This window comes from Hypanus sabinus, chromosome 8 (assembly GCF_030144855.1).
Source record: "Hypanus sabinus isolate sHypSab1 chromosome 8, sHypSab1.hap1, whole genome shotgun sequence".
NCBI lineage: Eukaryota > Metazoa > Chordata > Chondrichthyes > Myliobatiformes > Dasyatidae > Hypanus > Hypanus sabinus.
In genome coordinates, this window is record NC_082713.1 from 51,538,920 (window position 1) to 51,556,745 (window position 17,826).

General features: G+C 37.5%; 1 protein-coding gene across 4 annotated transcripts in view; it reads left to right on the plus strand.

Annotated features, from left to right (window-relative positions):
• The window catches only part of bcorl1 (BCL6 corepressor-like 1), a 212,139-nt gene that overhangs the window by 124,873 nt on the left and 69,440 nt on the right, over positions 1-17,826 (plus strand). For 3 of the 4 annotated variants that reach the window (XM_059977160.1, XM_059977163.1, XM_059977161.1), the window contains 2 exons: positions 2,838-2,925; positions 7,472-10,162. In XM_059977160.1, the coding sequence (XP_059833143.1) occupies positions 2,838-2,925; positions 7,472-10,162 (2,779 nt within the window). Of the gene's footprint in view, positions 1-2,837; positions 3,007-7,471; positions 10,163-17,826 lie in introns of those variants that run through there. The other variant, XM_059977164.1, reaches the window with a different exon arrangement.

A 17,826-nucleotide genomic window follows, 5' to 3' on the forward strand; every position in this document is an offset into this window, starting at 1 on the left:
TATTTATTTTGGTATGCAAAATGAAAAGTATATTTTGTTTTAATTATGGGAGACTGGTGGAGGGGCCAGCGTTACTTTATATAAATCACAATGCAACTACAGCAGAGTCGAGCATAAATGCAGAAAAATATCATCTGTTTAGGGCTGAGGGGAGAATAAATTTATTCATTCAAAGAGTTGTGAATTTTTGACACCTAGAAAAAAAAATCCAGTAATTGATTAGTTTTTTATAAGACTGAGTGTAATAGATATTTGTGAATAAGATAAATTGAGTTACAAAGAGAATGGTGTGTAAAGGTGATATTAGATGTGTCATAATATTATTGAATGGTATAGTGCTTCTATGCTGTACTTAAAGCCTAAAGGAAGAATGAAGATCAGTATGTTAACATCTCTAGCAAATAGAAATATATAAGCCTGCAAATATAATTGCATTGTACTACATATTTAAAATTGGCTTTTTTCCCTCCAGAGTAGAACTTGATTGTGACCATGTTTGAATTAAATCATGTCACTCCAGAAAATAGATTGGCCATTACTGACTGCAATTTCACTTCTTTGGAACATTGCTCAGAAATTAGATAAAGTTGTTCCAAGAAATACCTTTGTTGGTTATTCTCAGAAAAACAATGTTAATACGTGCTCAGCATAATTTGATGCGAGCCATGGCCTAATTCTGCTCCTGTGTTTTATGTCTAATCTACATCTGGTTCCAGTCCGGTACTGCGAATTTGCGTCTGTTGCTGTTCTTTGGCTTCTAGCCCCCTCTCTACTATCATATAATCACCAGTAATTTGCTGACTTCCATTATTAACCTGGTTCTCTTCTCCAGCCCCAACTTCCACTTGCTTTGGCATCCTTTGAGCACCTCCATTTGCTTCCATCTACTTTATAACCATGTTCGATTTTCATTCATGTGCAAAAGAAAAGGTACAATGATCATTTGGTAGTGGCCACAGTTTGGGTTCAAATTCTACATGAATTTTGCAATCTGCCCATGTTACACTACTAATCTGTGACCTTCAGTACTGAAGCCTTTCAAGGCTACTACTGCTTTATGCACAAACTCTTCTACATGGTTGAAATAATAGCTGAAAAGCATTTAAAAAATGTTCACCAGTTTCCTTTGATCAATTCTTTTCTAATGCTCATTTAAAATTTTTGAAAAAGACTCAACCCCTGTGCCATCAGAGACGATTTTCAAATCATTGTCTTGCGTGATTATCTGGGGAGGTGGATTGTTCATTTGTTTCATTAGGATGAGTAGCTTTTTCAATGGATTTTTAACTTTGCATTTAGACCTCCATCTAAGAAATGGAAACCAGAATTAAATAATAGTCTATTTAACATTGTATCAATTATTTCATGTTTCTATCATCAATTAGATTATGTTTTAATTAATTTCTATTGATATAAATGTACTGGATAATTAAGAAACAAAGAGTTATGATTAATGTGAGTTTTCCTGGACTGGGCTGATTGGAAGTATTAGTGAAACTTAGTCATGGATCACTTTTGTTCATGTAAAATCTAGATGATTTAGGCAGCACATTTAACTAAGAAGGTTGTAGAATAATTTAGAAAGATATGTCTATAACTAAATGCAATCAGGTATTTTCAAAGGAGTTTTTGCAGAACACCAAATTGCTTCCAGGTCCTCCTTGTTCAGGGCGTACTTTTAAGAACAGAGACTCTTCGACATGGTGTCCAATTGGTCATACTTTTTCTAAATGTCACCTGCTTAAAACTCTTACACATACATTGCCTGTGAACAGCAATTAATAAGAAGCTAGTTGATCCTGTCCATCTCCATGGAGTTCTCTGTCTGGATCCTTTTTGCAGGTAGGTCCCCATTTAAGATTTTAACCTGCTTTCTGATTCTACTCCTTTTGCTGCTGTTTCCTTTATGCTTCCCACCACTAGCCCTTCACCTGTTTGCATCTGCCATTACTCCTGTGGACCATCAAATATGGTTATGTGATGTGACGTATTTTAAAAGAAAAAAAATACTGAAATGAATAAATAATGATATAGCTAAGTCAAGTAAAATGAGAGTAAACAGAGAGACCAGACAGGTGAAATAATTTGCTTCCTAAGAGGGTGACTGTTGCTGAATAAGACCACAAAGAAGATCAACAGCATTTTGAGTTTGCACATGAAAATGAAAAGCAAATTATAAATTTGTATAAAACATTGGTTTGTTTACTGTTGGTTTCCTGTTTAAAGCTCTGGGAACTGATTTTGTAAAGACTTTACAGAAAAAGTGAACATGCACCTTAATGGAAGTTTTTAAAGAGGCATTGGTTGTTACAATGGGGATCATTAGATTAAAGTGGTCTTCAAAGGACAATTATCTACAGATAGGGTATTGGTTTCTTGTAGTGTTCATGAGCATTGGTAACTAATTCAGATATGATCAATGTTTTTTAGCCATTGAAGAAGATCAGTCAGAGCAATAATTGAGAAGATAAGATTTTTTTTTGTGATTGAGTGAGATCAATGGAAATTAGCTGATTTGTTCTTTCTACCTGCCTAGCACTGTCTTAAGTCATTTATTTGTACATGTGCTTACTTTTGTATGGACCATAACTGTCAGACAGTTCAATCGTATTTTGTTAGAAAGTGTCAAAACTATAGGGTTCAATAATGTTGACTTAAGAATGAATACTTACACGCACCCTGCATCACTTTAGTAGTAACAACAGAGGTTGGGTCCACACCTAAATCCTTGGTGCAGAACCATAATAAGCATCAGAAATTGTGCTTTTTCTCTTGGATTACCTATAAGCAAAGTCAGAAGGGATCTATTAGTAATAATTAATCATTCTTTTTAATAGGAGATCTTCACTCACAGATGCAGAATCCAGGAAAAGTGCTCCACAGCTTGTAGGGACGGAAGATACTTGTATTAACAACCACACTGAAGTAAGCGAGATTATCAGCTCATCCAAACACAGTGGAAGGCTTTTATTCTGTTTGGCCTTGATTTGATTCTAAATCTGAGAGGTACTTTTATCATAGTATGAGAAAATTGCCTATGGGACTGAAATTTATTCTTTAATCTGGATTTAACATACTACAAATTGTCTTTCTTTATTAAATACTTATATTACTTCAGTAAAACTCCATTAATCATTCTGAAATCCTGTTGGTTCACCATCAGGCTTTCTCATTATTATCAGTGTTAGAACAAGTCTATTTTGTTTTATAGCTGCCAGACGTGAGGCTCATTTCCAAGTCTTATTCATTTTTCACCATATCCTTATTTTTTTACTGAAAAGCTCATAGCGCTTCATTTTGCATGCTCTCTTTCAACCCAATGTGTTCTCCTTCCTGTTGCTTTTAAACTTAGCAAGGTCCAGTCTCCATCATTTCTTTTGAATTCACCAAGGCCCTGTTCCCTCATGCCTCTTAAGCTCACCAGGCCCCTTTCCTGTATTTTAAATTTGGTGGTTCTGTTTTCCTTGCTCCCTTTCAACTTACTAGAAAATTTATTAAAATGCAGTGTAACATGTAACAAAATGGTGTAATTGTATCACCATCAGGGAGGAGATACATAAGGCAAAAGACTCGTGCTCAGTGTTTTAGGGACAACATCTTCCCCTCTGTATCGGATTACTTAAATGGTCCATGAACACAGCCTCACTATTCCTCTTTTGCACAATTTATTTATTTGTAACTCACATTTCCTGTATTGTACTGCTACCACAAAACAATAAAATTTAATGATGTCAATGATAATAAACCTGATTCTGAAAAAAAAAGTGTTGGGTATCAATAGAAGTAAAATCTAGTTGTCTGAAAAAACTTGTCTCGCACTATCCAGGTCCTGAGGGAGCTGGATTATTGTAATTTTATTATATATATTTTCTTTCTGTTTTTTTTGTTCGAGGCTATTTTCTATTTTGCTAGAATTTTTGTAAGACTTACCCTTCAAATAATTACTGAAACTTAATTTGGATAAAACAACTCACTTTCTCCCTTCCTTTTGATTTACCAACCACCAAAATTGATAGGGTCTCGGATTCTAGAACAACATGACAACATGTAACTTTAGAAAGAACTGGGCTCTACCACTAAATTCCCAGTGAAATTTGATGGCGGAATGCACTGACAAATTTCAAGAAGACTGCACTGATAGATTTGGAGGCCAGTCCAGAACAGAATATTGATGCTGATATGTAAAAATAGTGACTTCTCCCTTCAAAAATTTCTTGCACCTCTTCTGACTATCATCTAAATTTGTTCCTTCACTATCTTTCTTGTCTTCCTTTCTTTTCTTTCTATGTCCTTCCATGTATCTTCCTCTTCTTTCCACCTTTCATTCAGCTTCGTCACTCCAAGCCACTTCTACTTTCTCCCCTTTTTCTACTGCTTTCCCTGTTATTGGATTTATTCCACCCCCTGCCTTTATTATACACTGGCTAATAATTGCTCTTGACTTTATCTTCCTAACTTTTTATTGACTTGGGTAACAATATAAAATTAATATAGAATCAATAGTTAGCATATTATTTGAAAAAAAAAGACTAAAAGGAAAGGAGCTATGAGTAGTATTGCAGAACTATGGGCAACAGTCTGGCTTAGTGTATAAAGAGTGTATCTTTGAGATTAATGGATGAGACTTAAGGGATGGGATTGGTTTGTAAGAGACATGTAGGCCAGTTAACACGTTAGAAAGTTACAGGATGGTTGCTAGAATAAGGATACAAATGTGGAAATTCCTGAAATTTGAAGAGAACTAGCAATCACCAGAGAATCCACTAATGGTGGAGCAAATATAACAGAGACTCTGAAGACTGTTTATAGAATTGGATTAAAATGCAAGAATTCAAATGTAATACTTTCCACAATTACATCCAGTAGCAAAAAATAAGTGAAGTATAGACTAAATGGATCAATGTGTAGCATGAAAGATGGTGCAGAGCTAAGTGTTTCAGATGTCTAACCCATCAGGAGAAATTATACAGCTGAAGGAAGCACCATAGGCAGATGGGTTTAACTGCTTTAGTTTCAGGATATCAAAAAGGATCCTGAGTGGCTGAATTGGAGACAATTGAAATTAAAAAATGTAAGTTGGTAGGGAAGAAGGGGATGCTGGGGGCTGTTGTTCAGAGAGTTTCTAGTGAAAGGATTAAATAGTCTGAATAATGAGAAAACAGTCTGTGGTGTAATAGAGATGTACTTTGTGCATATTTGAGAAGCAATGGCAGAATAAGAGAAAATGGGAAGTGCAACAGTGGGTAAAACTGCAGTATTTTTATACTAATTTGAGTAATTTTAGAAATAAAACTAAAAAACTTGATTACTGTTTTGTGTTCATCAGTTACACTATACCTTACCCATTCTTTTGTACCCTCAGACAGGACTATTCAAATGTTCCCCTATCTTTCTTCCCATTAATCACTGCTCACAAATTTCAGCTCCGTAGTTTCATTGGTCAGCTATATTCTTAATCAAGTGTTCTTATTTTCCCATTACCTCTGACCCATTGCATTTGTTCTCATTGACTTTATTTTCCTAGATCTGGAGATGCTGTTAATTTACAATTGCCTCATGTTTAAATACCTCCATGGTGTCATGCCTTCCTAATCTTATGTAACCTGACAACCTAACCAGCTGGCTGCACTTGTCCAACTCTGACCTCTTGTGCATTGCTATTATGCATCATTCCATTGTTGGCAGATGTGCTTTCATACATTTAGGTCTGAATTCTGAAATTTACTTTTTTCTCTATTACACATTTTGTTCTTAATATTTTGTGATTCAGTGTTAAATTTTCATTTATCTGATTTGCATGAATTGCTCTGGGATATCTAACTCCATTAAAGTTGCATCTAAATTTCAAGCTTATTTTAGAAAACGGATCTTATGTATGAATTGTAGGTCTATTGTTTTGAAAAATACCTAATGTAGTTGTTTTTTTTTGTAATATGTTTCTATATAAATGATACTTTTATTTTTGGATTCCAGCAGTTTAATACAGAATATGATTTTTAGGGTTTCTCACTTTTGCAAACCCACACACATATCCATTAATGTGCCATTTCAAAAGTATGTGGCCTACGTAATAGAGATCAATGACTTACTTTATTCTGCCTCAAAGGTGTATTGTTGAAAATCTTTTTCCTGAACTTCTTTTAGTAGCCTGGTGGGTACTAAAAGAATTGTGCATGAATTGTGCAGCAAAAGATTATGTACACTGGGAGGTTTTGTTCTCTCAGCTAAAGTGTGCTGCCCGATATAGTTATTAACCCAGTGGATTGAAGTATTTTGTAACTATGCCACTAGATTAGCAATGAAAAGGCTGAGAGTTCAAATTACATCCTGCAAGTTGTAAAGCTGGATTCAGTAAATATGTTGTGCACCGTCAATGGAAAAATATAAGCATAGCATCTGCTAGAAACCAAAGTGGTTAATCCGTATTTCAGCAGGAAAATGAAGCTGGCATCTCTGCTTGGAGTGACTTCCTCAGGAACCCAGTTCCACATTATTCTCTCATCTTGAACTGCTGTTGGAAGGACAGTAAAAAGGGCTGCTACATCTTCCTGGCAACAGAGTTGAAATTTAATTTGTTGCGTTGAGTAGACAAATGGGGCAGCCACCACTATGTGGCAGGTTATTCCTTTGTATTGGGCTCCAATGGTGACATAGAGATGCATTTCATAGCTGAGGTCTGTTTGGAGAAGTCTTCGTAATTTTCATAGCATTCCATTACGGAGACGTGGACCGAGCATAAAATGTGGCTCAAATTTTCTTCTGGACAGCCTAGGAATCATTGGACCTCCTCTTGCAGAGAGTATACTCCATAATCGTTATCTGGGAGATGTTTCAGGCCCCATTCTTTGTCCCTTACTCTTGAAGACATCCTTACTGTAGTTTATAATTCTTAAAATATTGTATCTTCCTGTTAGCTAGCTGGCAAAACCTTCTAAGTTCAATCGGAAATTTGACTTCATTTTGGTGTAGTCTGGAGTTATAACCTTCGTAGGCCTTGTGTGAGAATTATTACAAAGACTTTAATATCTTCTGAGGTATCTGGCCACACAAAATCAATTCTGTTCAAATCACTATTGTGTTTTAAGGACATTTATGGAAAAGTCAGTAAATGTAGGTGTGATCGCAGACTTGCGTCCAATGAATTTTATTTTAAAGCCTACAATTTAGAATCAAAGATGAGAACTAGGCACCAGTGAAATATTCAATGGGTATTGAAGTACACCTAAATCATGCAGCTTAGAAGCATTGGTGCCTTTTGGCGTATGAAAATAAGCCTTAAAAAGCACAAGCTATAGGTAATGTTATATGAATCTCAATGAGGCTTTTTTACCTATCAGACTTCAAACTCATTCTTAATTAAATGGTGAATTAAAGTATTAATTTAAAAAACCCAGTAGTAATATAAGGTAGTGCTAGTTTTAATGACAAAAATAGTCTTATTTAAATTTCTGTTGATTACCATATCTTTTAGGTGGTGACTGAACGAATGAGCAATGGTGTCCAACAAGTCGAGGGGCATGAAAGTAACTTGTTGCAGGAGGGACTTCAAAATTGCAAGGATAATGACTCTGAAAGATCTGTTCCAAAGGAAGAGGAGGTCGCCCTCATGACCACTTCAGATGCCCAATTAAAGACTGACAGAATTGCCAATGCGGAAAATAAATTGGTACATGGGGAAATGCCAGAAAATGGAGATAACAAAATGAAAAATTTGGAGATTGTGGGTATGAATCGGAAAGCACAACAACCTCAGTCAAAAACCACTTGCACTCAGGATAATGCTGGGGAACCAGGAAAGACTGTAAAAGAAAAATTGACTCCCGGGAGTGAAGCTTCATATAAAGGGGTTCCCTGGAATGATCCACAATTAGACAGTGCTACATCAGGGAGTCACCACCCTTTTAATGCACTGGGTTCATTAAACTTATACAAACCTTGCTTATCAGCATCTCAGAATTTACATAAAGTGGGTCAACCTTATTTTTCACCAGTGTTTAATCAGGGTCCACATTTGATGTACTTACCAGCAGCAAGCTTAAGCCATCCTCATGTTGCACTTTCCCTTTCAACAACTTTAGGTGTTACAGGGGTGCAGACTGTAGCATCATTTTCGCAAAGTAAAGCTGGTAGCCCGAATCTAGCACCCATTCGGCATTCATATTCTCATCCCTTGACTTTCAGCAGGCCCTTGACTTCAGATCCTAAAGCCAAACATCCTGCTGATCGTTCTCAGCCCCTTCTTGTGAAAACAAAAGCCCATTTGGAACCACCTCAGAAGCGACAGTTTTTAATTTCTCCATCTCACACATCATCACCATCTTCCCACATTTTTTTCAACCTGGGCAATGAATTGCCTTCATCAAGGAAGAATTCAAACAATCAGTTACCCAAAATTGCTGCCTGCAGCCCCACTCATCAACCTTCACTTGAGCTCTCAGAAAGCTCACAACCTCCATTCATGGTATTCAGATCTCCACCTCAACTTGAGAAGCAGATATATCCAGAGGGATCCCATGATCTGCCTCTTGATTTGTCAGCAAAATCAAGCTGTTATGGTATAGGGGTTAAGCAGAATTCATTACCTGAGCTGAGGAAAACACCACCAATGCCGGTGTTAACTCCTGTTAAAGGGGATAGGTCATTTTCTCTATTGCACTCTAAAGGTGATGGCATTTCCCCACGAATACCTCAAAGTGGCTACAATACCAGCAGTATTAAAGGAAGCACTGGACTGACACCCTCGCTTATGGTTTTTCCTGATTCTATAAGAAATGGGGCTACTCTGCAAAAGAAACCAGTTGCTCCTTTAACATTTCAGCCATCGAATCCAACTGTGTCATGGGTGAAAAGTTCCAGTAGTTCGGTGAACCGAAATCCACGGACTTTTGTCGGCGTGGCTAATGCTATACCTGCATCCATGTTACAGATTGTTAATGGAGATCCTAAAAGTGCTGCTAAGCAAGAACCAATTTCTATTGTTTACCAAGGAGACAGCCAGTTGGCACTTCCCAATGGCAACAAAAATGGGGAGCCCAAAAATGATGTGCATGAAAATCACGTTGTAAAGGAAAATAATAATAATTCACACAACTCTTTTGTATCTTCCTCTAGTGAAATAGCATCATTTCCTTCTCCATTCCTCATTGGAAGCAGCATTCCCATTAACCGCCTATCATTTGGTAGGGATAAAACTTTGTTTCATCATTCACCATTATTATCAAATGGCAGCTGTTCTGCACCACAACTGTCACTAACTCAAGGAATTCCTTATGGTGTGTCATCTTCCAGAGGAGAATATACTTTGTTTCAAAGCCCACATCATTTAGGGGCTGTGTGGACCCCTCCTAAAATTCATGCAGAGAAGATGAAGGAAGACCAGCTACAGACAATGGGGTCACCATTGTCCAACTTGGAGTCAATTGTTCAGAACACAGCTTTAGAGCTGTTTGCAGTTGAAAATAAAAAGGAATGCCCTAAATCATTCAGCCCAAATGCAATAAGTAAGGAAGGAATTCCTTCCAAAGATTTGAACCAGCCAGCCCCCAATTGTGCAAATATAGTTGACTTAAGCCATTTATCTTTTGAAAACCAAAATAAAAATAGTCAGAAAGATCAACAGAATTCAGTTTCCACAGTCAAGATGGACAAAATGGGTAAAATTAATAAAGGAGTTGCCAATGAAAGTTGTAAGACTTCAACAGGTCGTGTGGGTGATGATGAAAAAGTTCATAATAAAGAACTAGAAATCCAAGGATTAATTACTTCTTTGCCATTAAGCAAACAGCCTTTCGTTAATCAGAGCCATAATCATAAAGATCTTCCTGTTGCAGAATTGCAAAGTAACAGGAATTTAGAGGTAGTGGCCATACAGGAGTTAGCAAGTGGAAGTACAACATCCTCCATGTTACCTACAGATACAGATCTATCAATGACTAAAGGTATGTGTAATGAAAAAGAACTTTGTACTGCTGGACCAGTCAAACGTACTGTTACCAAAGAAAAGGATGGTTCAGTGATGAATCCAGTTTCTAAATGCAAAGGACCTATTTCAGCTAGGTGCAATGCAAACACATCTAACTGTGTGGGAGAGAAGTTCAAATGCACTAAGAAGGAAGATATTGTGAGTTCCAACAGGTTAAATCGAGAAGAGCAGACCATTCAGGTAAATTATAAATTTTAACATTTTTCCTTTACAGTTAGGATCCTTTACAGTTAAGTACTATAATGTTCAATAAGTAATGTCAATCAAAACTGTGATCTAGCTCTGTTTTCCCAGAAGAATTTTTATGATTAGTGATGCATAAAAATACACTTCAAGTGATTAAAAAAAATCAGCTCTTAAAACAATATTTTTGCAATGTATGTTTGTAATATCTAATTGTATCTGCTTATTGGATAGCAAGTTATTTTCAGATGTGTAGAATGATTTGGGACTTTAAAATCAACAAAACAACCAACAAAATTAGTGTTCAGCAAATCATGGCTATAAATCCAAAGATGAACTATGTTTAAAATCTTTTATCTATTTATTCTGTCTTTTAAAAGTGAATGCTACAGTAGTACAATATATGATCCTATGTTATCATTGGGAATTGGGTAAACATGATTATAGTTGTATGGAACTTCCATATTGAGTTCATTGAATAAGGTGTGTGTGCATTGGGTATGTTTGTGTGAGAGAGTATTCTGAGGTGAACAATGGAAAGCTGAGGTATGGTGATTGTGATAACAGCGATTTAAGATGATGAAGTAAGTGTTCTATATCATACATAACACATGGTTATAAAAGAATGCTAGTTGTTAGTGAAGGTCAGGTGGTAAGATAACTACAGTGTGTATTAGGAGATAAATAAGCCTTGATGATAATTTTATAGTAATTTCATTATCATGTTGAGGATGGTCAAATTTACTTTATAAAATGTGGTTATAATCAAGATGAGGTGGTAGAATTTTCTATGTTGTCTGTACACTTAAATATATTGGTAATTGATTATTCTATTTCATTCCTACTCACTATAATAACTGTTAATGTGCAGCTGGAGAATTTGCAAGATCATATGGTTCTTCCAACTTGGAAATTTTATGGGCAAGATCAACTGACATGTTGCTGTCAGTTACAGTAGTTACTACTGCCAAATTCTTTTCATATTGGGAGGTAGGAAATTGAATATAGATGTCTGTATGCTTATATTCCACAAGCCTCAGTTTACCAGGACTTCCACTAGAGTACTGAGCTCTCCATAGAGCTGAAGATCTTGGTAGAATGTCCTGGCCTGTGTATCAGTTGATAGGATTCTACAATTTAGAAGTACCTGAATGAATCAGAATATCAGACTCAATGGACTGAATGGCCTAGTTATGCTCTTATGTCTTAGGTCTTGTATGATCTGCTGAATGCTGGTGGGTCTTGGTCTCAGTAGAAGTCTAGGAACAGTTGGGATTCTCTTATCTTGGTAAGATCCGAGGAGGGACAGTGGTTTCTGTCTAAGGGAGATTCTGCAAACTGAAGGAGGGTGGGGTCTTTTAATTCAGTGACCCATATGACTTGCATTAAAGATTGCTTCAGTAACCTAGGAACTCAGTGATAAACGGGCTCATGGTTTCCATCATAATGGAAGCTTTCACAATTCCAAATATAGCTGAACTTCATGTTTGGCTGGCACGCTTGAGGTTGTGACTTTCTGATCATCAGGGATGTTTAGGACATGTCTGGGTATGTGGATGGAAAAGTCCCTATCAGCACAGGCCTCATCAAACAACTGAGGGCCTGTTTCACCTCAAGTGATTGTATCTGGGAGCCTGCCAGAAGGAGTTTACTCCATATGGTGTGCTCCCAATGTTTGGCTTAACATTCATTGGAAATCATGTCCTGATCTTGTAGTTTCCATTTTGTAATGACTGAATTTACCCATTGGGGCATGGGACGTGCAAAAGAAAATTGTTGCTTTAAATAATTAATGTCATATGTGATGTGAGCTTGCATCTTTCCACTGAGAACTTATGCAAAGTATAGAAATGCAAAGTTAAAGTAGAAGATCAGCTATTTGTCAATAGCATACTCATTTGCATTTACAAAGGAAAAAACTGCTACATTTGTGACTTTTTTCTCTGTTTTTGAGCAAGTTTGTCATAGAACTGTTTACATAATTAACAAATAACTTCTTCCAGTTTAAGATGGTGCTACCGAAGATGTGCAACAGCTTACTGCCGGTTTGAAAGGCAGGAGATTCAACTAAAATTATTACTTATAGTATCTTTTCTGAAGCAAACTGTGGTGAACTATCATCACAGACAGGAGGCAGGTATAAGCGAGGCTAGTTCGGGAGAATTATTCGTGCTGGGGAATTGCGAGGCGCAACGTGTTTGAGTCAGGGCGCAGGCGGAGTTGGTATTGCTGCCGGAGATGGAGTGAGTGATTTGGTGAGGAGTCCATGTGGAAGAGTTTCAATGCCCGTCCACCCATCCTGGGTGTAAGGTTGGAACTTTACAAGTGCCAAGCCGATTTAGTGAGATTGTGAATTGCTTTGGGCTGGGCGGCTCAAGTGTACCATGGTGCCGGAGTCAGGATCCTAGAGCAAAGCTTTACCTGGTGCTTGGGCAATTTAAACACTGGCACAGATAGACTGGAAGCCTGAGTGTTGGGAACGGAGGCGAGGATCAAGCTGATTTTACTTGCTCTTCTGCAAATGTTTATTCCTTTTTCCGCGGCGTCAAGGCAGTGAAATGACCTGGCTACTATGTGTTTTTAATCCTCTGATGTGATGAATTGGGACTGAGGGTTGGTCCTACTCCAGATACTCTGGGGGCAATCTGGTTCAGAATGCTGTTGCTTGCTTCTATTGTTTGCATGATAGGTGTTTTTTTCTCTCTCTCTTTCTCTGCGCAGTGGTTTTTTTAGTCTTTTTTTCAGTTGGGTTATTTGGGTTTCTTACTTTGTGGCTGCCTGTAAGCAGACAAATCTCAAGGTGTATAATTTATGCATTCTTTGATAATAAATGTGCTTTGAATTTTTGAAATAAAGGGGTTGCTTATGCAATTGTTTTAATCCACACAAGGCAGACTTCACTGTCTACTGGTTTTTAAAGATCCTTCTTGAAATGATTTATTTTCAAGGCTTCAAGTACACAATTGCTCAAGATCTGTCATTAATTTAGTAAGCTATATAAGACTATTAAAAGAACTACAAAACTTAATTGATATAGTTGTTGAAGAAAATGCAAAAATGGGTCTATCTATCAATTGCAAAAAGACAGAATGTATGGTGGTATCCAAAAAGAAGGAGAACTCTATCTGCAGGCTGAGAATAAATGGGGAAGACATAAAACAAGTACAGTACAGAACATTTGCTACTTAGGAAGCTTGGTGACATCAGATGGCAGGTGCGACATGGACATCAAAAGAAGAATAGGGATGGCAAAAGATAACTTTATGAGAATGAAGAGTATACTGACCAACACTAAACTAGGCATGACAACCTGCCTCAGGGTACTGAAATGTTACATTTATCCAGTTATGATATATGGCTCAGAATGTTGGACAATACAGTATCTAGTAACACGAGAAAACGAATTGAAGCAGCAGAGATGTGGTTTTTGAGGAGGATGCAAAGAATATCATGGACAAAATGAATATCTAACGAACAGAGCTTGAACAGAGCAAGCACAAAAAGAGAAATAATGTATGAGATCGTGAAAAGGCAACGTAACTTCAATAGACATGTGATTAGGAAAGAGGAGTTAGAATGCACGGTAATTATGGGAAAGATTGAAGGGAAGAAAGTAAGAGGAAGGCAAAGACAAATGATGATGGAGACTGCACCCAGAGAACTGGAAATGAGTACCAATGAATTGATCCACTTGACCGGAAACAGGAGTGTGTGGGCCATGGCAGTTAAAGCTCAAACTGGGCATGACACCTGATGATGATGATAAGAAATGCATATAATAGTAGTATGGTGTCTGATATTTTATTGGACATTTTTTGTCTAATAAAATGAAACTGTTTTACCTGTAGTAAGAATCCTTGATACGGACATCTGAACAAAAAACAATGTAGATAATTTTTCAACAGTAATATTGAACAATGTGGTTAAGTTTACTGGACAAGTAATTAAGACTGCTGGACTGGTGATTCAGTGATGATATCTAAAGACTAACATAGGTGCTGAGAATTTAAATTTGAGTAACTAAATAATCTGGATTCATTGAAACAGTAGACTGAGTAACTTGTATGGACTTTGTAAAAATCTCCCTATAATCATATGAAGAATGGTGAATGAGTTTGCAGAGGCATTTAACAAAGTAAGTAAGCGACATGTTCCTATTCACAGAATCATATATTTTAGCCAATTTGTCATACTTTTCAATCAAAATCCCTGACTTTTCCACCAGCAGGACATATCACCAGAGATTGAGGTGCAGTATTAGAAAGTGGGAAATGTAAGGACGTGTGTCCTCAGGGGTTCTAGCCTAGAGTCCACGGACCCCTTGCTTAATGGTATTGGTCCATGGCAAAAAAACATCTGGGACCCCTGCTGTAGATGAATTCTGGATGACTTCAAATCTCAATACATAGGCATCAACTTAACCATGGGCAAATAAACTCCTGGCTGACTGCCATCATTATCATCCTCTTTCATCTAATTGATGGGTACTACTTAAAATGACTAATCAGCACTCCTTCAACAATTAGAATAAGCCCTAAAAGTAGCGAGATTATAGAATCTATTCTGACAACTACTGACATAACTAACAGACAGGATTTGTCGCAGGTGTTTACTGTGTTAACAGCAGAATTGAAACTTGTCTTCAATAAGGTTGCTAACATCGTGATATAACTGGAAAGAATAACAATCTTTCAAGAGACAATGTTCCATTGTTAACCTAAGGATAGTCTTTGTCCCACTACCTTTGAGCATTGTGAGATAAATTCTGAATAGTTTGTGCATTTCAAAACTGGGCCCATTGCACTTCCTGGATGTCATAAATAGGAGCAGAATGGTATTTCTTCATAATCCACAATTTCATGTCCTGAACTCATATTTTGTAAAGCTGAAGTTCAACCCTGAACCAGTGAGGATTACAGAAATGCATGAGTGGTGATGCACTCATCACCAGTACAGGTGCTCCTCTGTGCACCAGAGGAGTACAGGATTAGAAGAGTTAAATAACAAAAGCATCATGTAATAGGCAGCTATGACCCTAAGACCAATGGATCAGAACATAAGTTGGATCATAGGAAGCATAATTTGGTAGTCCTACATGTGTCTTGAATAGAAGTGGACATTCAAATGACAACTTAGAGGGTGAAGCTTCAGGGCAAACCTCATTGTCAGCCATGGTGAAGGCAATGTGTGAGTGCCAAGAATCGAACAGAAGCACTTCCAGCTATCTTAGCGAGAGGTACATAATGGATAATCCATCCAGGCATCCATTTGAGGTTATAATTTTCAAAGAAGCTAGAGTGCACCCAATTTGATTCACTTTACTTGATATTACATATTAGATGAGAGCATTGCATATAGCACATGCTATGGGATTAGATAACATAAGACTGAACTGGCTGTGCCTCTAGCCAAGCTGTTCCACTACAATTATAACAATAGTAGCCACCTGATGATGCATAGGATGATCCATATGTATCCAGGTCATAAAAAGCTAGTAAAATCCTATCTTGTTCCTTATTCCCCAGTCAGTTTGTCTCGGTCATAAACAGTTCTATTCCAGCAATATTCACTCAGTAATATGACATTCACTTACTAATAGCCAACTCACTAATGGTCATTTTGGGTTTCATCAGGTATATTGGCTCTTGACCTCATTGTAATATTGGTCCAGATTTGGACAATGAAGCAAGGTGAGAGTGATTGTGGACATTGGGGAATCTTACAAAACAGAAGTTAAGGGAAAAACTATCCACAGGTTATGGTACTTCTTTGGGAATGTGATTTTTGGCAGTCAACTCAATTACTGGAAGTTAATTTCTATCTGGGTTTCTCTGAGTATTGTCTGAGATTCAGCTTCTTCTGCGCACTGCACACTGTTAAGTTTATTGTTGTATGCACAAGTACATGTATGAACAGGTGCAATGAAAAATTACTAGCAACATTGCAGACATAGTCATATAAGCAGCATTCACAGTAAAACATAAATTATACATGATTTTTACAAAAAAAAAAATAAAAAATAACAGCATGGTCATAGTGTTGTTAAATTGTAATGTTTAGGGTTTTGACAGATGGTTCAAGAACTGAATGATTGAAGGAAAGCAGCTATTCTTGAACTTAGTGGTATACCTGCTGCTGATGGTAGCTGATAAGATAGCATGGTCTGGATGATGTGAATCTGTGATCATAGATGCTGCCTTCTTGTGGCAATGCCTTCTGAAAATATTACCAGTGATGGGAAGGATGTGCTTGTGATAGATTGGGAAGAGTCCACAACTCTCTGTACCTTCTAACGTGCATTCAAATTGCTGTAGCAGATCATGATGCAACCTATCAGGATACTTACAGCAGTACGTGGGCAGAGTTTGTTAGGAGTGTTTGAGTAACAATTGGAGCCTCCTTAACTTCCTAAGAAAGTAAAGACGCTAGTGTGCTTAACTTATAATTGTATCTATGTGCTGGGCCTAGGAGCAGTCATGCAATATGTTCTGGCCCAGGAAATTTAAAATTGATTATTCTCTCCACCCCTGAGCCCTGAGATAAACTGTCATGTTTGCCCTCCTTCCCCTTTTTGGAGTCAATAATCCGTTCCTTAATGTTGCTGATGTTGAGTGAGAGGTTGTTGTAGCACCACCTGTCATCATCAGCTGTGGTTTGTCCAATAACAGCAGTGTTGTTGGCAAATTTGAAAATGGAAACGGAGCTGTGCTTAGCCACATACTTGAGTGTATAGAGTGTAGAGCACAAAGCCTTGAGGTGTACCTGTGATAATGATCAGTGGAGATGTTGTTACCAATCCTCACTGACTGAGGTCTGTCAACAAGGAAGATGAGTATCCATTTGCAGAGGGAGATACAGAAACACATGTCTTGAAGATGAGCTTGGATAAGAGCTGATGAACAGCAGCCTGATGTATGAGTTACTATTCAGATGGTCCAGACCAAAGTGAAGACTCAGAGAAATTACATCTGCTGTTAACCTGTTGTGGCAGCATGCAAATTAAAGAGGATCGAGCTAGCAGCTTGGCCTTGTATATAACAGACAAAGTGCTAAAGAATCTGCAGGACTGCCGCTGATGTGCTACAAAGCATAGAGAGGAATAACAACAAGATTTATTTTTGTAGCAGATCCAAGTTGTCTTTGAGGCAGGAGTTGGTTCATGACATAATTTACCTCTCAGCGCACTTCAGTACGGTTGACGTGAATTTTAATAGATAGTAACAGAAGACTAGCATGCTCTTCTTGGGCATTGGTACAATGGATGCCTTTTTTGAAACAGGTGGGACTCAGACTGCAGAAGAGAGAGGGCAAGTAAGTCAGTAAATACTCCAGCCAGATGATCTGCACAGATTTTCTTTTACTCTGCCAGTTATGCCATCTGGACCAGTGATCTGACCCATATGATTGAATGGGGATGTTTGCCAGTTATCATGTAGGATCCAGTTCTATTTGCAATCCTTAAAGAAAGAAAGAAGCCTTTACCCTTTATGTAATAAACCTAAAATCTTTCTGTCAGATAACAAAGCAACAATCATCTCTGGCAAGAAACTAAAATAGGGTTAGACTTAACTTTACTTCAAGCTATCTCCGTCATGCTGCCACAGCATTGCTGATTACAGAAGAATCTGAAGGAAAGTGAAAATTAAAAATAGATGGAAAAA